Source organism: Schistosoma haematobium, chromosome 3 (assembly GCF_000699445.3).
Source record: "Schistosoma haematobium chromosome 3, whole genome shotgun sequence".
Taxonomy (NCBI): Eukaryota; Metazoa; Platyhelminthes; class Trematoda; order Strigeidida; family Schistosomatidae; genus Schistosoma; species Schistosoma haematobium.
In genome coordinates this window covers 4,949,199-4,968,137 of record NC_067198.1, presented here as the reverse complement: position 1 = coordinate 4,968,137, position 18,939 = coordinate 4,949,199, and the positions used below count along the sequence as shown (strand labels likewise).

The following is an 18,939-nucleotide window of genomic DNA, read 5'->3' as shown; positions in this document are numbered from 1 at the left end:
AACTTCGTACGTACGTACATCAGTTCGAGTTGCCACACCACCTTAACACAGAGATGCAGTTGTCGATTCAAATCCCGTAGTGGTAGAGGTAGCAAGAGTATAACCAGTAATAGGAAAGATTAGGGTTTGGAGATGTTATTTAAAGAGTATTATCCAGTGAAATAATTTTAGAAAGAGGAAGAAAGGGACATGAAGAATTCAGAAGATTAGAATTTGGGAGAACACAAAGAGTGGATGCACCTGCGCCATTGCAAACGATTTTGAGCCATGTCATTCAGGGTCTCTAACCATCGGTTGCTATCATCTCGTGGTCCCCAACCAGGTAGTCTACACCTACCAACATGGCTCAGTCCACTTGTCAGTGATTTCATGGATTTGTTCCCTGTTTTGGTCTGGTCGCCCCTAGCTTTCTTCCAAAATACTCCTACACCATGAAACATCGCACGTCGTGGCAGTCGGTGGATGGACATACGTAATACATGACCCAGCCATTTCAACTGATGAAGTTCCATTACTTCATCAATTGATTTGCCATCCTTACCTAGTACCCGTTTCCTAACAACTGCGTTACTTACTCGATAGTCCCAGGATATACGAGCAATATTTCGAAGACACCTATGATCAAATATTAGTAACCTACGAATATCCTCTACTCTTACCGGCCATGTTTTACTGCCATAAAGTAGGACGGAACGAACTGCTGCGCAGCAAACACGTCCTTTCGTTGATAGACGATATCTCGCCTACGCCATAAATGACGCAAGTTGGCAAAAGCTAGTCGAGCTTTCTGTATCCGTGCTGAGATTTCGTCACACACCAGACCACAAGGGCTGATGAGACTTTCAAGACAAGTGAAGCGGTCGACACACTCAACTACTCCACTCCCTATCACTAGTTCGGGTGTCGATGTAACCCAATCCTGAAGCAACATTTTGCATTTCGAGGGAGAGAATCGCATCCCGAACATGCTTGCTTTGTTGCTTAGAGAGGTCAGAAGACTATGCATTTTGTCAGCGTCTTCACTAAATAAAACTATGTCAGCATATTCTAAGTCAACAAGTGAACCTCCCGGTAGAAGTTCAACCCCTGGAAATTTAGATGAGGAGAGTGTTATCTCTAAAAGTACGTCGACCACAAAGTTGAACAAGAATGGGGAGAGTGGACAGCCCTGACGAACACCACTTGAGGTAATCAATTCTGATGTCAGTTCGCCAAAAGCTCTCACTCTACCAGTTGTGTTCCCGTAGAGAGCCTTTATAAGGTTAATTTACTTCTTTGGTACTCCTTTCAGTGACAAACACTGCCATAGAACCTCACAATCAACAGAGTCAAATGCCGCCTTAAGGTCGAGAAATACTACCATTGTGGAGCGTCTGAATGTGTCTCTCTGTTCTAGAACCTGACGTAGTGTGAATATCTGATCTATACAACCACATCCAGGTCGAAAACCAGCCTGATTTTCTCTAGTCTGCTCTTCACGAGCTTCAGTTAGGCGTCGAAGTATTATTGAAGCTAATGTTTTAGACGCTATATTAGTCAAACTGATTCCTCTGTGATTGTTACAAGAGGACTTTCGTCCTTTCTTATAGACTGCCACAATCAGTGATTGAGACCAGTCAGATGGGATTACGTCCAGTTCCCAAATTCTACCTAAGACCTCGGTTAATCTCATTGCTAATACTGGACCGCCATCCTTAAAAATCCCAGGGGTAAACCTGTCAGGGCCTGCTGCTCTCCCTCGTTTCAGATTTCCTATGGCTTTTTCAACTTCGTAAAGGGACGGAGGACTTACATTAACTTGCCATTCAGGTTGACTGGAGATCGTGGGAAACCGAAGTGTGGCTGAAGGCCAGTTGAACTGATCCCTGAAGTGTTCTGCCCGTCGATCCAATCTCCTGGATTGAGAGTGTATAATATGTTCATCTTTTTCTGAGATAGTTTCGCTAACAGTCGGTTTCTTAATACCGGTTTCCTTAACAAGTCTTAACAATTGTCTGCTATTACTTATTGCCGCTGCCTTTTCAATCTCTCTTGCTTTCGCTACCCACCACTGTTCCCGATCATTGCGTAGGCTTCTTGTCAGCTTGCGCTTAAGCTGACTCCGCTCTTCACTATGTTCAGATGGGAGTTGAAATAGCCATAGCTGCTTCAAACTGAGGGACAAAATCTGGTAACGGATTCAGAAAGCTCGGTTAGTTTTGGACAATTTGTCACTTGATGTAGAACAGATATCCGTCTCATAACCAAAGGATGAGTATACCGCATAACAGTTAGCTGTGTTCTAGGTTATGGTTGTAAAAAAACAGCACTTAAAAACAGAGGATATTTGTAGTTTACTAGTATTTGATCAGCAATACTCTCGGAACATTGCTCATGTATGTTGGGATCACCGAATGAGCAATCTTGAGATTAAATGTCGGGTACTAGCCAAAGATGGCATGTAGATTCATGAAATTGTGAATCTTCATAGACTCATATGGTTGCTGAATATATCACTTATGTCTAGCCACCGTCTACATTGACGGGCGATGATGACTACTGTAGAAATAAATTTGAAAGCTAAGGGTGACCAAATCAGAAAATAACATCGGTTCGTAAAGTCAATGACTTTTGAACTAAAGTGCAAGCAGGTGCAAACTACCTGGCAAGGGTCCACTGGGTTAGCGTAACCAATATTTAGAGAATTTGGGTAATATTGCTCACAATCGTTCGACATGCTGAGGCTGCATTCACTGCTCGCCTTTTCTAAAATCTCAAAAGAATTGTTTATTCGTTCTTCATACGTTCTTTTCGAACCATATATGTCATGTGCAATCTTTTCTACTACCACTAATACTGGTCTGACATTTCACTTTGCTGACAAAGTGTGGTAACTTGAACAGGTTAACATATGTTCCAGGTTCTAGGTTGAGGATGACTGACTGGTTAATATATCAATTCGACATTCGTAAAGCAACTCCTATATTTTGGGCTTAATTATTATAGAGTGAACTAGTCAGAAAATAAGGATACGTGTATTAGTCAATGAATTGAACCAGAGAATCATAAAAGCATTTGTATTCTTGCTGAGAGGTGTTAGACACGGACACATTGGGACTCGTAAGAAAAGTGAAGTAGTTAAGCCACTCAACTAGTCTTCAACTTATGATCATTTTATGCATTAAGTAAGATCAATCTTGAAACAATATTTTGCAAACATGTAAATATTAATCAGTCTAATGGCAACAGGGTACATTGATACAATAAATTAAAAAATTCTATGAATAAATCTATGGATTGCTAGTTTATATAATCACAATCAGTAAGTCACACATTCAAGTTTAACTTCAAATATCGAACACTGATCATCTAATGAGTACTGTAATTATATAGCTTTATGAATAAACTTGGATGCAGTTACTGAATTAAAGTAACCGCATCCATGGTAGTATTTATTTTATTGTGTTAATGAAGTATGACAAAACTTGGACCGATGCAAATATGTGCCTAGTCCTATGTTGTAACTGACTGACTCGTTTGGCTTTTGCCAACTTACGTCACCTATGGCGAAGGCGAGATATCCGTCTATCAATAAAAGGACGAGTATACTGCGCGGCAGTCCATTCTGTTTTAATTTACGGCAGCGAAACATGGCCATTAAGAGTAGAGGATACTCGTAAGCTACTAGTATTTGACCACAGATGCCACAGAAATATTGCTGGCGTCTGCTGGGATCACCGGGTAAGTAATAGTGAGGTTAGACGCAGGGTATGAGGGAATGATGGTAAATCAGTCGATGAGGTTGTGAATCTTCATCGACTGAGATGATTGGGCCACGTGTTACGTATGCCCGAACACCGATTACCACAACGCTCAATGCCGACTAATGTTGGCGATGGTTGAAAGAAAGTTAGGGGCGGCCAAACCAAAACGTGGCATCAGTGTTTGAAGTCACTAACTTCTAGTCTGAACCATGTTGGTAGATACAGACTACTTGGTTGGGGTCCGTGTGATTATTGTAACCAATGGTTGGAGACTCTTGGTGACATGGCTCAGAATCGATCACAATGGTGTATGTGTATACACTCTGTCTTCCCTTAAACTAAGAGATTAAAATCGCTTCATATCTTTCTTTCTATGAACTAATTCTTTCTTCCTGTACAATATCCTTATATGCAATCTTTCTTTTATATATTACCACCACTGAATTAACTACTTTTATGAATCCGGTGTCCATCTTGTTGTGTTAATGAGGTATGGCAACTTGGACCGATGCATAAATGTGCCTGGTCCTACGCTTTAGCTGACTGATTGACTGACTAGTTACTGAATCGAATTGCCGACAGATAACGATAACAATTATAGAGAGCTATTTATTATTATTATTTTAAAGGAGTATAACGATCTATCTCTATAAGAAGTACAATTCATGTTGCTGTTGGTTTTTTTCAAAAAAACAAAATTCGCGCTTTCAATAAATAGTAAACATTGAACAAGAACACCAGTGGGGACAATCGAATGTCAAATAAAAAAAGAGTAAATAATGTAGGATGCAATCATTTCAGATGTATTATGTAATCATTTTATTGTATATAAATGTTTGAACATGATTTAAACAAGATTGAAAGGCTAATCGCTTCCATAACGAGTGGATTAATGGATATACAATTAATCTAATAAGATTTACATCATGATAATACTACTTATATGTATTAATCTTAATAGAAAAAATAATAATAAAAATATTAATCATGTCAAAATATTGAAATGTGACAGACAATATCAATGTATACAGTGAAAATCAAAGTTACTAATGATAATCTGAGTTAACATTATGTTACAATATTTATCTATCTCACAGATTGAACTCATGAGTCGATTGAAGCTAGACCACTATGGAAAACCTGAAAGCACTGGTGCAGGATCGTGGATGCGCACTGCTGAGGAGTCCCATACTAGAACGAAACGGCCGTCCAGTGCTTCCAGGTTTTCCATGGTTGTCTAGCTTCAATCGACTCATGATTTCAACCTGTGAAATTTCTGAGAACTCTCCACAAAACCCATTCTGATTTATCTATCTGTTACAAACTGGATATTTAGTGGGTTGATAAGAGTAGTTCTACTTTATGCTTTAGAAATTTGCCTCTTTTATAGATTCTATCAAAGGTGATTTCAAAGATTTTTTTTGCATTCAGTCGCAACACCATGTAAGTAAGTAGTGTTTGGGAATAATGATGATAATTTGATATGAGCTTCCCGATCGCTAAACACAGTATATATTGTATAAAGTTAAGATAAATGTACTTAACTAACCGAAATCTCTCCTGGTTTTCTTTCTTAGTTGCATGACATTACATAAGAAATCTTATATTTGTTCATTTATTTAGTGGCTGTATGACCTTTCTGTCTATTTCCATTACAAAATTATCGTCTCACTTCGTGTGAAGTGTTTTTCTGGTTCTCAGAATACTTTATCACTTATAGCTAAAATAGCATATACAGGTATGATGTTATAGAAGGGTTATGCTATATTTTGCAAAATGATTACAAATCAGAAATGTAGGTCATTATGTATTCCGACTAATTAGAATGGAAGTATTGTGCACGTGACAAGACGTAATAAACCCGATGGAGAATTGCGGATACACATTCCCGAATAGTTACAATCTAAAATGAAACAGCTATTTAGTGTAATATTGTTTCTTATGCTTCTCTAGTTGATATTCAGATTCGCGAAGAAATTTATTCTTAAAATATACAAATCTGCACCACTTAAGTGAACATTCATTTATCCTTTTTTATTACTACCAATGTAGGTATTCTGGAGAAAACAACAAACATGATACAGATTTCATTGAACCATGTGTAAATATAGAGAAGCAACGATCAACAGGTAAGTAGATAGGTAGATACGAAGTAAATGAATGCCATGATCTGGGGTTAGAATGAAATAATTTTAATTAACCAACTACTGAATGAATAGAAACACAGAAACTGCAATGGAACTTTATGATAGCCATATATATTATGACATATTGATGACTAAAGTTACGAAACACCAACTACTGACTTTCGTTCTGTAAATTCACAAATGATATGTTTATCACAAGTCTGTGTGTAGTGAGCTCAACTTGGAGAGGAACTGAGTGTTTACGTGTCGAAAGAGTCATATATTGCGAAAACATAACTGTCAAATACAGGACGATCACGGTATACTTTAAATGGTACTATCTCAAGACGAAAATTAGTTAAAACAAAAATACGAAAACAAACATTGCAGACAGGGACGAAAACAGTACTTAAGAGCCTTCCAAAGCAGGCAATGAACCTCATCATGAAATTTAAAACGTGGACAAATATCAATTTACAGTGAAAACCCATGATGCTTTTAGTATATACGTAGTATATTTGAACATTAATTATGGTTCCACAAAGGATAATAGATAGTCAAATTATTTTTATTTATTTATTTTAACACAGATAATGGTACAAGGAGGCATCAAATACATATGCGCCACACATCTCATTCGACATGTGTGAGGGCTGTGATACTACCCGGGTGCCCAAACCGAAGCAGGTGGTTTTCTTAGGGGGCCACACCCCGAGCCTTCGACCTGAAGGTCTAATCCACAAGGCAGTGGATCATCGTGAGGACATGAAGTCCCATGGTAGCCGGTGACCAACGATTGGTTCATACGCCATTTGTTCCCACAGGATACTGGAGCCCATGTGCACCATTGGTTTGGTTTGGGGTCCGGTTAAAGCGCCGGACATTCGCTTTTCGTCCTCTCATTTTCGTAAACAACACCTCCGCCACGAGAAGGCAGTGAGTAGGACTTCCCTGGCAGAGGCTATATACGCGTGGCTATGTGAGAGCATTTCGAGAGGGAGAGCGGACTCTCCTCATTCTCGGCCATACCAGGGCATTTGGGGGGATGAAAAGCTAATATCCGACGCTTAAACCGGGCCGATGGATATAAGGGATTCACCTAGAGGAGTTGGAGAAACATGATTCCAAACAATTGGTGCACATGAGCTCGAGGATCCTAAGGGAACAAATGGTGTATAAACCCATTGTTGGTGAACGGATGCCATGGGACTGCATCTCAAAACATTACTCCACTATCTCGTGGATTGGACCTCTAGGTCGAAGGTTCGAGAAGTGGTATTCTAAGAGAACCACCTGCTTTAGTCTGGGCGCCCGAGTAGTATCCCAGCCCTCACACAAATCGAATGAATTGTGGCAGATATATATTCGGTGCCTTCTTATACCAATGTTCATGTTTAAATAAATAATAATCAATAAATACTCAATCACAGACAACATGGAGCCTAGGACAAATTTGCCTTAGACCAAGTTGTCATTTCGCATTACCATGGCTAGATGAAGTAGATTAGGTGAATAGTAAAGGAGTAGAAACTTTAAAGAGAAGACTAAACATTGATAACATGGTTGGAGATGAAAATATGAAAAGCTGTGTATGAAGTATAATACCAGAACTGAAGATCTAGACGATGATAAAGGGTAAATGCATCTGTGCTATTGCGACCGGTTCTAAGTCACGTCACTCCGTGTCTACAAACAGTGATCATGGTTATACTGCAGACCTCAACCAGGTAGTTCATGTCTATCAAACATAGTTCACTCCAACGGTGAATGTCTTCATGGAATGACGGCACCTCTTGATTTGGTCGTCCTTAGCTTTTTCCAACCTATTTCTACGTGAGCCAACACCGTTAGTTGATGTGGGAGATAGTTGAAAATACATAGCATGTGTTCCAACCATTTCAGTAAATAAAGGTTCACGACCTTACCAACTGATATATCATCTTTGCTTAGTTTTATTTATTTGAACACATAAATATTGGTACAAAGGGGCACCGCGTACATATGTGCCACAAAAGTCACTTGATTTGTGGATGGGCTGTGATACGACCCCTGTCTTTTGAGAAAGTAGCCAACAGTAGACTGATATTATTTTCTGATATGGTTATTTACATGGTATTCTAATTATCTTGTTAATAACAAACTTTGTATTAAGAAATCTAAATTTAGTAAATTCATGATATTCACCACGAATACTTTAAAGGAACGAATAGTGAAAAGTAATATTTGAAGGGCAATAATAAGTATAAAGGGTATTCAGAAAACAAGTACCTTCAAAATACTATCAATCAAAACTGACATACAAGATTTAAGAAAACTTAGAAGAGAGAAGACCTGCTTAATAAGTAATTACTAGGTATTTGGAGAAATGTGAGTAGTTTTTATCTTTATCGTTTACGCTTTCTTGGTTCAATTTCCGTGATGACGTTAGGAAGTTCCTCCATCATCATTTGCTTTTGTATTTCTGACTATACAGTCCAGTCAGTTTGATGGAATTTACAAGCCTGATTGGTACAGTACTAGTATAGAATTAAGTGATAGGATGAGTTGAATAATGAAACTTTATAATGACAACTGTAAGACAGTTAGACATAATTATACACTCAAAAATGTTTTCCATATCCTATCTTGGCTTTGCAGTAGTCAGACGGATTGAGACGGTTGAAATGCAAACTAGCTATATCCCATCATCCACTTTATGTGGACATGTATGAACTTAGTACGCTTGATTTTGAAGTTATTAAAGAAGATTAGATAAGGAAAGGTTATTTTAAGGAGTGTGCCAAAAGAATATGATGAGTAAACAAAGAATGAATAATAGAAGTTAGTGATCATTGACTGATACGAGAAAGAAAAATACTACCTCTTTCTCATACATTCCAATTTTATTATTTTTGCTTGACTTTCATTTTATCATCAAGTGTTAGAGTAACATTAATTGAATAAAATTATCATTATCCAGTTTTGGCAAACAACGCATATCACATTAATTGCTCGCCCGTTTGAGTAATAGATTGATAAAATGATCTCAACGATCATTATCGGATTAATCAGTTTTCAAAGTATAATTTACTGTTTTTATGAATGTGATTTCGGTCAGAATCAATGAGCTACTAAAGTCAGTACAGTGTTCAAATCAGTAACGTCTCAAACTATGGCTTACATATTCTCTGACTAGTGTTTTTGTACGCATTTGTCGTGAATAGGAAAATCGGAAGAATTTATGGTGGAAAAAATATCGAGAAGACAAAACTGCTGATAGAACGACAAATATCAAATAAAAACTAACCCCTGAATAACTGAGAATCTCGAATGAAAAATTCAACCACATTGAGTATACCCTCTTTGAACCCTATAGAAATCACTTTGTGTACAAACAAATGGTATATTGACCCTAGTGGACCACTGATTAGGATTATGGGCATTTATATCTAAGAACCCAGAAGATTGATGATAAAGATGGTTAACAAACTGACTGAAGTCAAACATAGAAGCTGAAGATTTTGTTGAGGATTTGTCATGTGTTCCAATTGATTCATTACTATTCATACTTGATTGGGAATTTAAAACAGCATAGAACGACAAATATATCAAATAAAAACTAACCCCTGAATAAGTAACTGAGAATCTCGAATGAAAAATTCAACCACATTGAGTATACACTCTTTGAGCCCTATAGAAATCACTTTTGTGTTTAAGTGTCGTTACAAACTTATAAAAAAGGATTCGTCCTAAAACAAAAACTGATTCTAGCTTGCTATGATTCATCAATAAATCGTATTCATAAACAGAAGAAAATATATTTGGTATGTATATCAGAGATGATGATTAAATACATCTTGGACGATAATCGATTTGTATTATTTTTAAACAAATTAAAAGAGCTATTCTTATCCCAGACAACTTGTTTTGGTTATGACATTTTTGAATCGATCTAGGTAAAACAATTAATAACTTGATTCAAAGACAAAAAGAAGTATAAATACAAAAGGATACTTACTGTGCTAAAGGCCATCTTCTGATGTTGTTGATAGTCATTGCTATTAGGTAGAGAACACATTTTAGATCCATATTTTCCAAAAGTTAATGTGTTGGACATTGGTGCTAATGAACTTGAATAAATAGAAGCATCTAAAACCTCATTTTGTGTACAAGCAAATGGTATATTGACCCTAGTGGACCACTGATTAGGATTATGGGCATTTATATCTAAGATCCCAGAGGATTGATGATAAAGATGGTTAACAAACTGACTGAAGTCAAACATAGAAGCTGAAGATTTTGTTGAGGATTTGTCATGTGTTCCAGTTGATTCATTATTATGCATACTTGATTGAGAATTTAAAACAGCATTAAATATGTTTGTCATGAACTGACTAGATAAGTGTGGAGGTAAATCATCTTGTTTTAATGCGTTACTAATATCGGGTAGCATAGCAGGAATGGACGAAAATAAAGTGTCTGAATGGATAGCATTGTGATCGGATACCTTTTTAGCCTGTATCCAATTATCAGTTGTCATCAATTTTTCTGAAGAGCCTGTAAAAGGAAGACTACAAGGAAAAGCACACGACTGTAGCAACGATCCATTTGTGCTACGTACGTTGTTGCTATATCCAAAGCTTTCAGGACATGAGTATGATAATTCTGGATAATTGGAGTTTAATATATCTGTTTTAGATGTCAAAAACTGACCATCCGAAGACTGGTCGTGACCTTGTACAGCCTCTTCAAAACCCGGCGGAGGATAAAGATTAGAGAAAGTATTTGGACTCACGTTAAATGACTTGTTTGGATCAACATGGTTGCTTCTGTTATGTGATACTATATTAGAGTACCAGGAACGCAGTTTTTCAGCTTGTGCAGAATTGAGACTAAAATTAGCTTGAGGAAGCCTAGTGTCTAAACTTGAGGATTGTGGTTCACTTGGACAGTGAGAAATGCCAACTGAAGATCCATTGGTTAAGCAAACACGATGACTGAACAGAGGTTCAGATACATTAAGACGTGAAACTTCAGCAGCTAAAAGTTCAGCTAAACCTTGCTGAGATTCTCGAAAGGGGTCAAAATCAATATCTGCGGGTTCATCTCCTAACAGAGGTTGGATATTTGAAGAATTCTCTGGATTTGGACGACACCATGTACGGTGACAGCCATTACTGCTGGTACAAATAGGCTCAGTACGTGTAGATACTTGATTAGATGGGATAGAGCGAGGCAACAAAATCCGATTCTGGGTGGAATTATGGTGCCGGACATGGTTACCTTTAGTTCCTTCTACGTATGATTTATCTGTATTTGTATTTTCAGACGAATTCTTGAAATGAAAAGTACCAAATGAGTTTTTCCCGAGCTTTCTAGTTGGATAATCTGATGATGAAATTGATGACGAATGATTCCAACTACTCGGTTTGTTAGAATTATTATAATTTAGTTTAGATTTATCAGCCAATGAGGTATCGGAAACTGAGACAGCATTTGAATTATCTTTATTAGTATGCCTTAATTTACGAATCTCCTTAAGTGATGCACTTGTTTGATCAGACTGTGTAGTGCATCGATCTGAAACTTGCACGCCCGAGTTTTCTACAGACAGCATGGATGTGTCTTCAAATCTGAAGCGATTACGTCCATTTGAGTAGCTGCTTGATTCACTGGTATGAGGTACTGAAGCATCATTGGGACTTGAGACAGAAGAATCTAGTGAACCTAAGATAGTTGTTTCTTCCTTTTGTGAATCAAGTGAATATGATTTAGACTGACAGAAATCTTGCAACAACTTGTTCATGTATTCAGTATGTTTTCCAGCTTGCATTTCTTCTTTAGTAAAACTAGCAGCTGAATCACCGAGTTCATGCAAGTACATGCACTCCTTGAAACAAAAATAATTGTTTGTGAAAAATCAAAATGGCAAGTAAGTTAAAAGACATAACCTTGACGAAGTAGTCATGATTTAAGTACTGTGATAAATGACAAAGCCAGCTATATATTCAATACTTATGAAGCGTAATCATAATCAAAAACGTTGTTGGGATGTGAGTAGAATAACTTTAACGTAAAATACCTCGATGAAACCTGTCTTACCTAGTAAGCATAACAATAGGTTTGTGAACCAATAAACCGTATAAAATAAACTAGTTTAAACCTCTATGTATTGAAAACCCTCAGAAAAAAGAAATGAAAAGGTTAGACATCTCAACAAACTAAAAATGGTAGGTCGTCTCGAGATATTTATTTTTTGATACTTCTAAACATTTTAAAAAAATATGAAGGATTAATTCGTCACAATAGATGATATAAATATATATATTCGGATGTTAGATAAGTTGATTTTTATCATATCCTCAGTGTATAGTCTTCCTCACTAACAAAGCTACCATAATTATTTCGACTTTTTATTTGCCATCATGTTAATTTCATCTTATTGCACTGATTTATTTTGAGAACTTGGGTTAATGCACATTCACCCCAAGGTCTATAAATGATTAAAAGACTGAGCAGTTAATTTGTTATTAATCACATAAGCAGCAATCGAATGAACACGCAGGTGAAACGACTTTAACTTATTTCACACAAGGGAAGTGAAAAGGGATACCAGCTTTTGGTATCAGTCAGTCAGCTACAACGTAGGACCATGCACATATGTGCATCGGTATGATAGCAACTGTTATTTGTCCTTTTAGGAAGATCGAGTAGTAAAAACAGGCTGAAAATTAGCCGTAATTCATGAAAACCCTCAATGGAGATTTCAAGAACTTAAGTAAATAGTAAATCACATTTCTGAAGTTATATATATAACAGTAATATTTAACACGTTTTATAAAATAATTAGTTGGTCTAACCGCACAAAACAATCGGATCAGGATCTAACGGAAACACTTAAATCATTAACGGAACGCACATAACAAAATGAATGCCTAATAATCAATAAAGTCATTTGTCATTAGCCAGTCTGATTGATGTTTTGATGATGGTATCAGTGGTCAATGGAATTTCCACTACTAAATAGAATTTGTATATTGTTACATGGTTTAGTAAACATGCAGTCTAACGAGTGTGACACAAAAATGGACAGCTTGACTAAATGTAGGGGTATTTTCGCTTAGCTTCTAAATGGCTGATGACTCAGCTGAACAACTTATTTTTATATTTAAAAATCTCGATTAAATACAAAAAGTGGCAATTCAACCAAAAAGTCTGTGACTAAGAACAGAGAGTTGTTTGTTCATCTGTTGGATCAAACCGTTTACTTTTAGAAATGGCTTGCTTACTTTCTTAGAGAGCTAACTTAACTATACTTGCATGTGACAGAATACTTTAGCACTATTCAGAATATTATAAAAACTAAAGACAGAACAAGATGATCACGGTAATCTTTAGTGTTCAACAAAAAGCTGTATATTCTTCTTAGAAAATTACAAAGATATGAAGCGTAGGCAAAATACTGATACAATATCAAATGAAATTGCTGGGTACACAAAATCCCAGTCTATGAGAAAACCACAAAATTTAAAGTGTAGAAAGTTAACGAAATGGATTATTAAACTACTTAAACCTCCACATTCTACCCACTGATGTACGAAATATTTTCAATAACTTGAAAACATGTAGCAGTAACTACAAAATCCTTGTTAACTTGTTTCGTGAGTGGCTTTTTCAGTCAATGTATCATCAAACAAATTTGTATTGAGTCAAGTTGCTAAATCTGAGTGGCTTTTTGGTGGTATTAGAGTGGCCGGACTTAACAAGTAGTATTGTACAGACTTATCGAAAGACCGAAGTTTTGTTTGGAAACTTCGTTAAAGAATGAAGTATTCTCTATATAATCGTTTGAAAGGGTGCAACACATAAAGTTATACACATATTGTAATAAAGTTGCCAATCTTACGTAAAGTACAGGATGTTTGTAGTAAAAATAAACTTTATAAGGAGTTTACTGAACCTTGAAGAATTTCCTACCTTGAATCAAGTGGCGTAGATACAATTACTTTATATCCCAACTAAACAACTACCTTCTGTTCAGAATCAAGTACTTTGTCGGGCACTCAGTAAAATAACATCACATAAACAAAAATAACCTAACACAGGATGTCAACGAAACCAGGAATAAAGTTTACGGTACTAGCTTATCATCTATTTTAAAGCATTTTGATGGAAGGTACGTTTTGGTGACTATTTCCCAAGCACTTAAAACTTTGTCAAAACAAGAAAGAACTGGGCAGACATTTTTTAAAATATGTAAAGAAAAATAGCGGACGACAAACTAAGCAAATGACACAATCTACTGATTTTACAAGAGTCAGTACGGTAGTTTCTAACCATTCGCATTTCGAAGACGACTTGTTGGGTCTATAAATTTTTTAAGCATATGAGAGAAGGCTGACAAAACTAATTCTCTGTATCCAATCTGATTAGTAACCAACTGCAATTGAGAGAGTGAATGACAGTTACACGGAACTATTCACAAAACCATGCTTTAAACGAGTGTGAATGATTTTTAATTACAGTAATAGATTGCAATCATGAAACTCACATGTTTGGTGCATTTCGTGCCCCTTAAAAACTGACTACAGTACTTTGTAGTTCCAAGTGATACACGGATTGGTCTTCCATGTAAAGTGCTCTGATTAAGATCCCTTATAGACCGCATGGCATCCTCAGCCCGATAATATGTTATATAAGCACTAAAACTAGGTTGACCCTGAAAAGTTCGAGAGAGAGAGAGAGAGAGAGAGGCGATATAAGCAATTTGCAAAATACTCTTAGGACACAAGTTTGAACACAGTCACCATCATTCATTAAACATACCTGTGGTCCACCGAAAGTTTGGTTTTGATTAACTTCCACTTTAAAAATTTTCCCATAACGACCGAAATAATTCTGACCTTTAAGTATTTCCTTATCCTTTGAGATCCATGTAGGTAAACCGACCACAAATATCAGGTTTGGCTGAACAACTCTAGCCAACAATATCATTCTTTGATAAAAATTACCTTAACTCTGGGAGGATTTTGAGCATTTCTGGATTAAGCTTTGTCTTCTTTATATAATCCTTGCGTCTTCTACTAGACCTACAACGAGATTCCCTAGGAAACGAGTAGATTCCAAATTCATCACTTACTCAGTCTCCGAAATAGGTTTGTAAGATGCCGGTTTTTCTGAATTATATTCCTAAACAATCCTATACAAGCTGCTGAGCCTTACCTTTCGACAAGCTGGACAAAGCCCATTTTCCTCGTTAATTATCTTAGCCCAGCAAAACCGGCATACCTAGTCTTTATGACGGGATAACTCATTTATTTACCTGGTACCGGCAATCACACGGGTAAAATGAGATGTCATCTGCCTCCATCGGTTCCATACATAAGGGGCACTTAAGAAAGGTCAGTTAAACTAAACAAGTACCATCTCCTTCTCCTCTGTGCACATTAGGATTAAATTATAATCCCTACTCTGAAGATTAAAAATAGTGCCTTCAGAACTTTTCGTAAGAAGCGCTCCCTTTTAGAAGAATTTGATATGTAACCAATATCCAATCTAAATATTCTGGTGAATAAGTGATGTAGGTGCGACAACTTCCAGATTTAAATTAGTATCTACGGAAATTCTAAATGACTTTGTAGATGAATTTCACCATGAAGTTTATTTGTCACAAGATTCATGAACTATATGGCTTTATGGTGTAGCGGTAAATAAATCCCCAAAATAAATAGCTCTGTAAGTTTTCGACATTAAATGCTGACTACATGTTTTAATGGACTCACCTAGCTGAAGGCGCTCGGTCATGCATCCGCACCAGATCACTAGTGGGAACGCCATGCTCAACAACTCCTGCAATCGCTAGCCAGATTAGATCAGAGGATCCTCGATAAATTGATAGCTTATCAAATATATCTTCAAACCTCCTCACTTCTGTCTTTTGATTTCACTTGGGGGGTACGCTTCATATGGAAGGTGTTTCTGGTTAAAGTGTTGTCAAACTCCGAATACCTGTGGCATATTCAATGGAAAGTCTGTAGGACCAGAGCAATGTCACTGAGTCCTAGCCAAACCACTCATCAGCCAGATCATTGAATGTCCAACACTTTTTCTGTCTTCATCAAATTCAATGAGGACAAATAGGCACCAATTAACGGCTTCCTATATACAGGCGGATGAAGTAGTTTTTCCTCCCTGTACTTCTGCTAACAGTTAATACTAATATGTGATGTCGCCTACTGAAACTTTTTGTTCCAATCAATCGCCTGGTTATCGTAACAGGATAATCAGGCTAAGTAGTAACTGGGGGGTGTGGCTATGACACTAGCTAAGAGGTCGTACCATTCCCGTCCAACTCGAGTAGACTGACATATTACATGTGCTGATGATTTACAAGTCAATTTTGCATAATAAACCTTCAGTGTGTAATCACGAACATAGTCCCAAGAAACACGACGTTTGGTAAAATGGGTTTTGTAGGTCGATAAAATACTGCTATGCTACTGACATATCCTGTGGACTCAAGTGATCACTTGCTACCACATAACTGAACAAAAACGATTACGGCTAAGATTAGTGTAGAAAACAACAGTTTAGCGGAAGACCAACTTGAGCATCAGTCGTAAACTAACAACCACTCCCACCACTAATCTTAAGGACTAAGACATAATATTACTTGTGGTCTATTTATCTGGTCATCAGATCAACTTAAATACACCATACTGGCTGTAGTTGACATTAAAAGATCAGTAACTTGTGTATTCACTTTACTGTACCAATATACTAACTGAATCAACGGACTACTAACGAGTTACTCTTTTTTCTGAAAACAGGAAAATGTTTGGTTCAAGTTAACGTTTGCAATGCTAAGCTATCTTGCTGTTTTGTCATCTAATTGTTGAATATTGGGCAAATCTTTGTAACGGTTGGATACACTTATCCGTGTAGAGTTGCATCACATCTCTTTTAATGAGGGAGTGCAGTATGTCGTATGTAGTAAGCAGTTCTGAAGTGAGTATACCCTTTTAAAACGTGATTCAAACTCGGAAATCTCGAAGCATAGTGCTCATTGGGGATGCTTGTTTTTTTATCAGAGCAAGACTTTGTTCATCCAAAATGTCTTTGGTCTTTTGTCACTTGTGAATAGGTTGACGTTAATAATGACATCGTGATCTAACCACGAAACAAATGAAATTTGAAAGTGTATAAATCTTCATCGAAACACATGAAATTCATGAAGTGTGACATTTTACATGGTAGAGGGCCTGTGAATTATGATCTAGGTCGGCGTTAAGAGCTTTTATCTTTGCTAATAAAGTAATAAACCCAGTCCCAAAATTTTAAATTTGCCATGACGCGATTACCTAATCTATAAGATCTTACGTGTTAGTTCTATCATTATATATACAGACTCATCCTGTCATAACAGTCAGCAATGTGGTGTTTACCACTTCTGAAGAACACAGTTGTACTGACGACAGAATAATATATTTAATGAGAAAAGAAGTAGGTCACATAGTGTGACCATAATTGCATAGCCGATCCATGCTATACCAGTTAGTTATTTTCGTGTTCACCATTTCTGATCTTTAATTGTTAAATTTTGGATGTGGATCTCCTTAGTTATCGTATGTTCGGCTTCAAGGATCGTAAGGTTCAGAATCAATAGAGCTACAGACTATCTGTATGAGAATGCGAAGCCTGGGTTCTTTTACCTGAAGACACGAATATGGCGGTAATTGACTCAAAATTTCGAGATACCAAGGTGCCAAGTGAAGGGAAGTGGAGTTTCATAGAGGTACAAAAATGAGGGACTCTACTTCCAGAAACTTTTTGAGGTTTCAATTCAAAAATCACAAGATTCCTCAACAAAATACCACGGAAAGACTGCATATCAACTTAATAAAGGTAAAATAAATTAAAGTGCCTTCACTATTATTACAAAATCTACAGGTAGTCTACAACGAACAAATGAATCGCAACACCATGATTTTCAGGCTGCACTGAAATAAAGTCAAAAGGGGCAAATAGCAACGTAAACGGTACGTATTTTCTTCAATAACCAAAGTGAACTAGATGCGTAGCCGAAGTCGTTGCAATAAATAACTCCGGGGAATTAAGGCCTAAAAAAATTTATAAATGTCTGAAGCACTTCTGGCCTTCTCTCCTTTCACTAATGAGCAATAGTCCACTCCAATCAATGTTGAATGATTGACATTGCATGAATTAACAATAGCTGCTGAAGGAACAAGTTCGGATATAACCGAGCGTTCAATGTCATTGCGACTAGTAGCAAGGGTGGAACGCTGACAAAAATTAAAGAAAATTTTAGGAAGTTGGCTGAGGTTCATTTTAAAAACTATTAGGTATAAGTATACGGATAGATGAAAACATTTACTTTTGACAGTGAAAATTCGTTAAAATAATCCTACGGTTTGAGGGATTGAATAGATTCCTGGTGGTTGGGCCTTAGAAGCTATCCTCGCCAGGCATGCATGGGTAAGTGATACACTTCGAAATTTTTGAACACCAATTTTCATCATCTATGGGATAAAATTCATGGAATAGGGAAGCTGAAAGTCCTAGTGAAACCAACTGATATAACTCTGGAATATAGGTTGTCATGACTAGGTCCTAGTAATAGAGGGATTTCAGTTCTCTTGCTATGGGTGCATAAAAGGTAGGCTAATAACTGTTATGATGAGTCACGCCATACGACAGCGCATATCTAAATCTACGCATTTTGGGTCAAGCCAAGAATCTTATTTGTTTTACTTTGTAATCACGCAAGAAAACTAGGACATAACCCCACTCTAGCTAGTAGTGGTCACAATGTTTTTCTGTTCCAATTTAGAACTCGTGGCATAGTCTATGGTCAGCCTTGTTTAAATATGTGGTGAGCAAACACATTGGATTTACATGAGTTTGTTACAGAAGCGAACTGGTCAATTGGTATTAGTATGTTTTAGATCTAAAATTATCATTGCTTCCATTTCATCTTCTTGTATACCATGACAAAACGACACAAACCCTATATTTCTCCACCAAGGATAACAAAAATGGATCAATCAACTCCAACATACGAAAAGACTTTA

At 36.9% G+C, this 18,939-nt stretch overlaps 1 protein-coding gene across 4 annotated transcripts in view; it reads right to left on the bottom strand.

Moving 5' to 3' along the window:
* CNOT4_1 (CCR4-NOT transcription complex subunit 4) overlaps positions 1–15,373 on the bottom strand; it is a 31,677-nt gene extending 16,304 nt beyond the window's left edge. Inside the window, exons 1-7 of one of the 4 annotated variants that reach the window (XM_051218939.1) lie at positions 15,171–15,373; positions 15,071–15,136; positions 14,988–15,037; positions 14,860–14,952; positions 14,675–14,825; positions 14,400–14,567; positions 9,867–11,738 (exon numbers count right to left, since the gene is read on the bottom strand). In XM_051218939.1, the coding sequence (XP_051068757.1) occupies positions 9,867–11,738; positions 14,400–14,567; positions 14,675–14,825; positions 14,860–14,952; positions 14,988–15,037; positions 15,071–15,136; positions 15,171–15,227 (2,457 nt within the window). In that variant the 5' untranslated portion in view covers positions 15,228–15,373. The remainder of the gene's footprint in view (positions 1–9,866; positions 11,739–14,399; positions 14,568–14,674; positions 14,826–14,859; positions 14,953–14,987; positions 15,038–15,070; positions 15,137–15,170) is intronic. The other 3 variants (XM_051218938.1, XM_051218941.1, XM_051218940.1) reach the window with 3 other exon arrangements.
* Between the last annotated feature and the right edge of the window lie 3,566 nt (positions 15,374–18,939).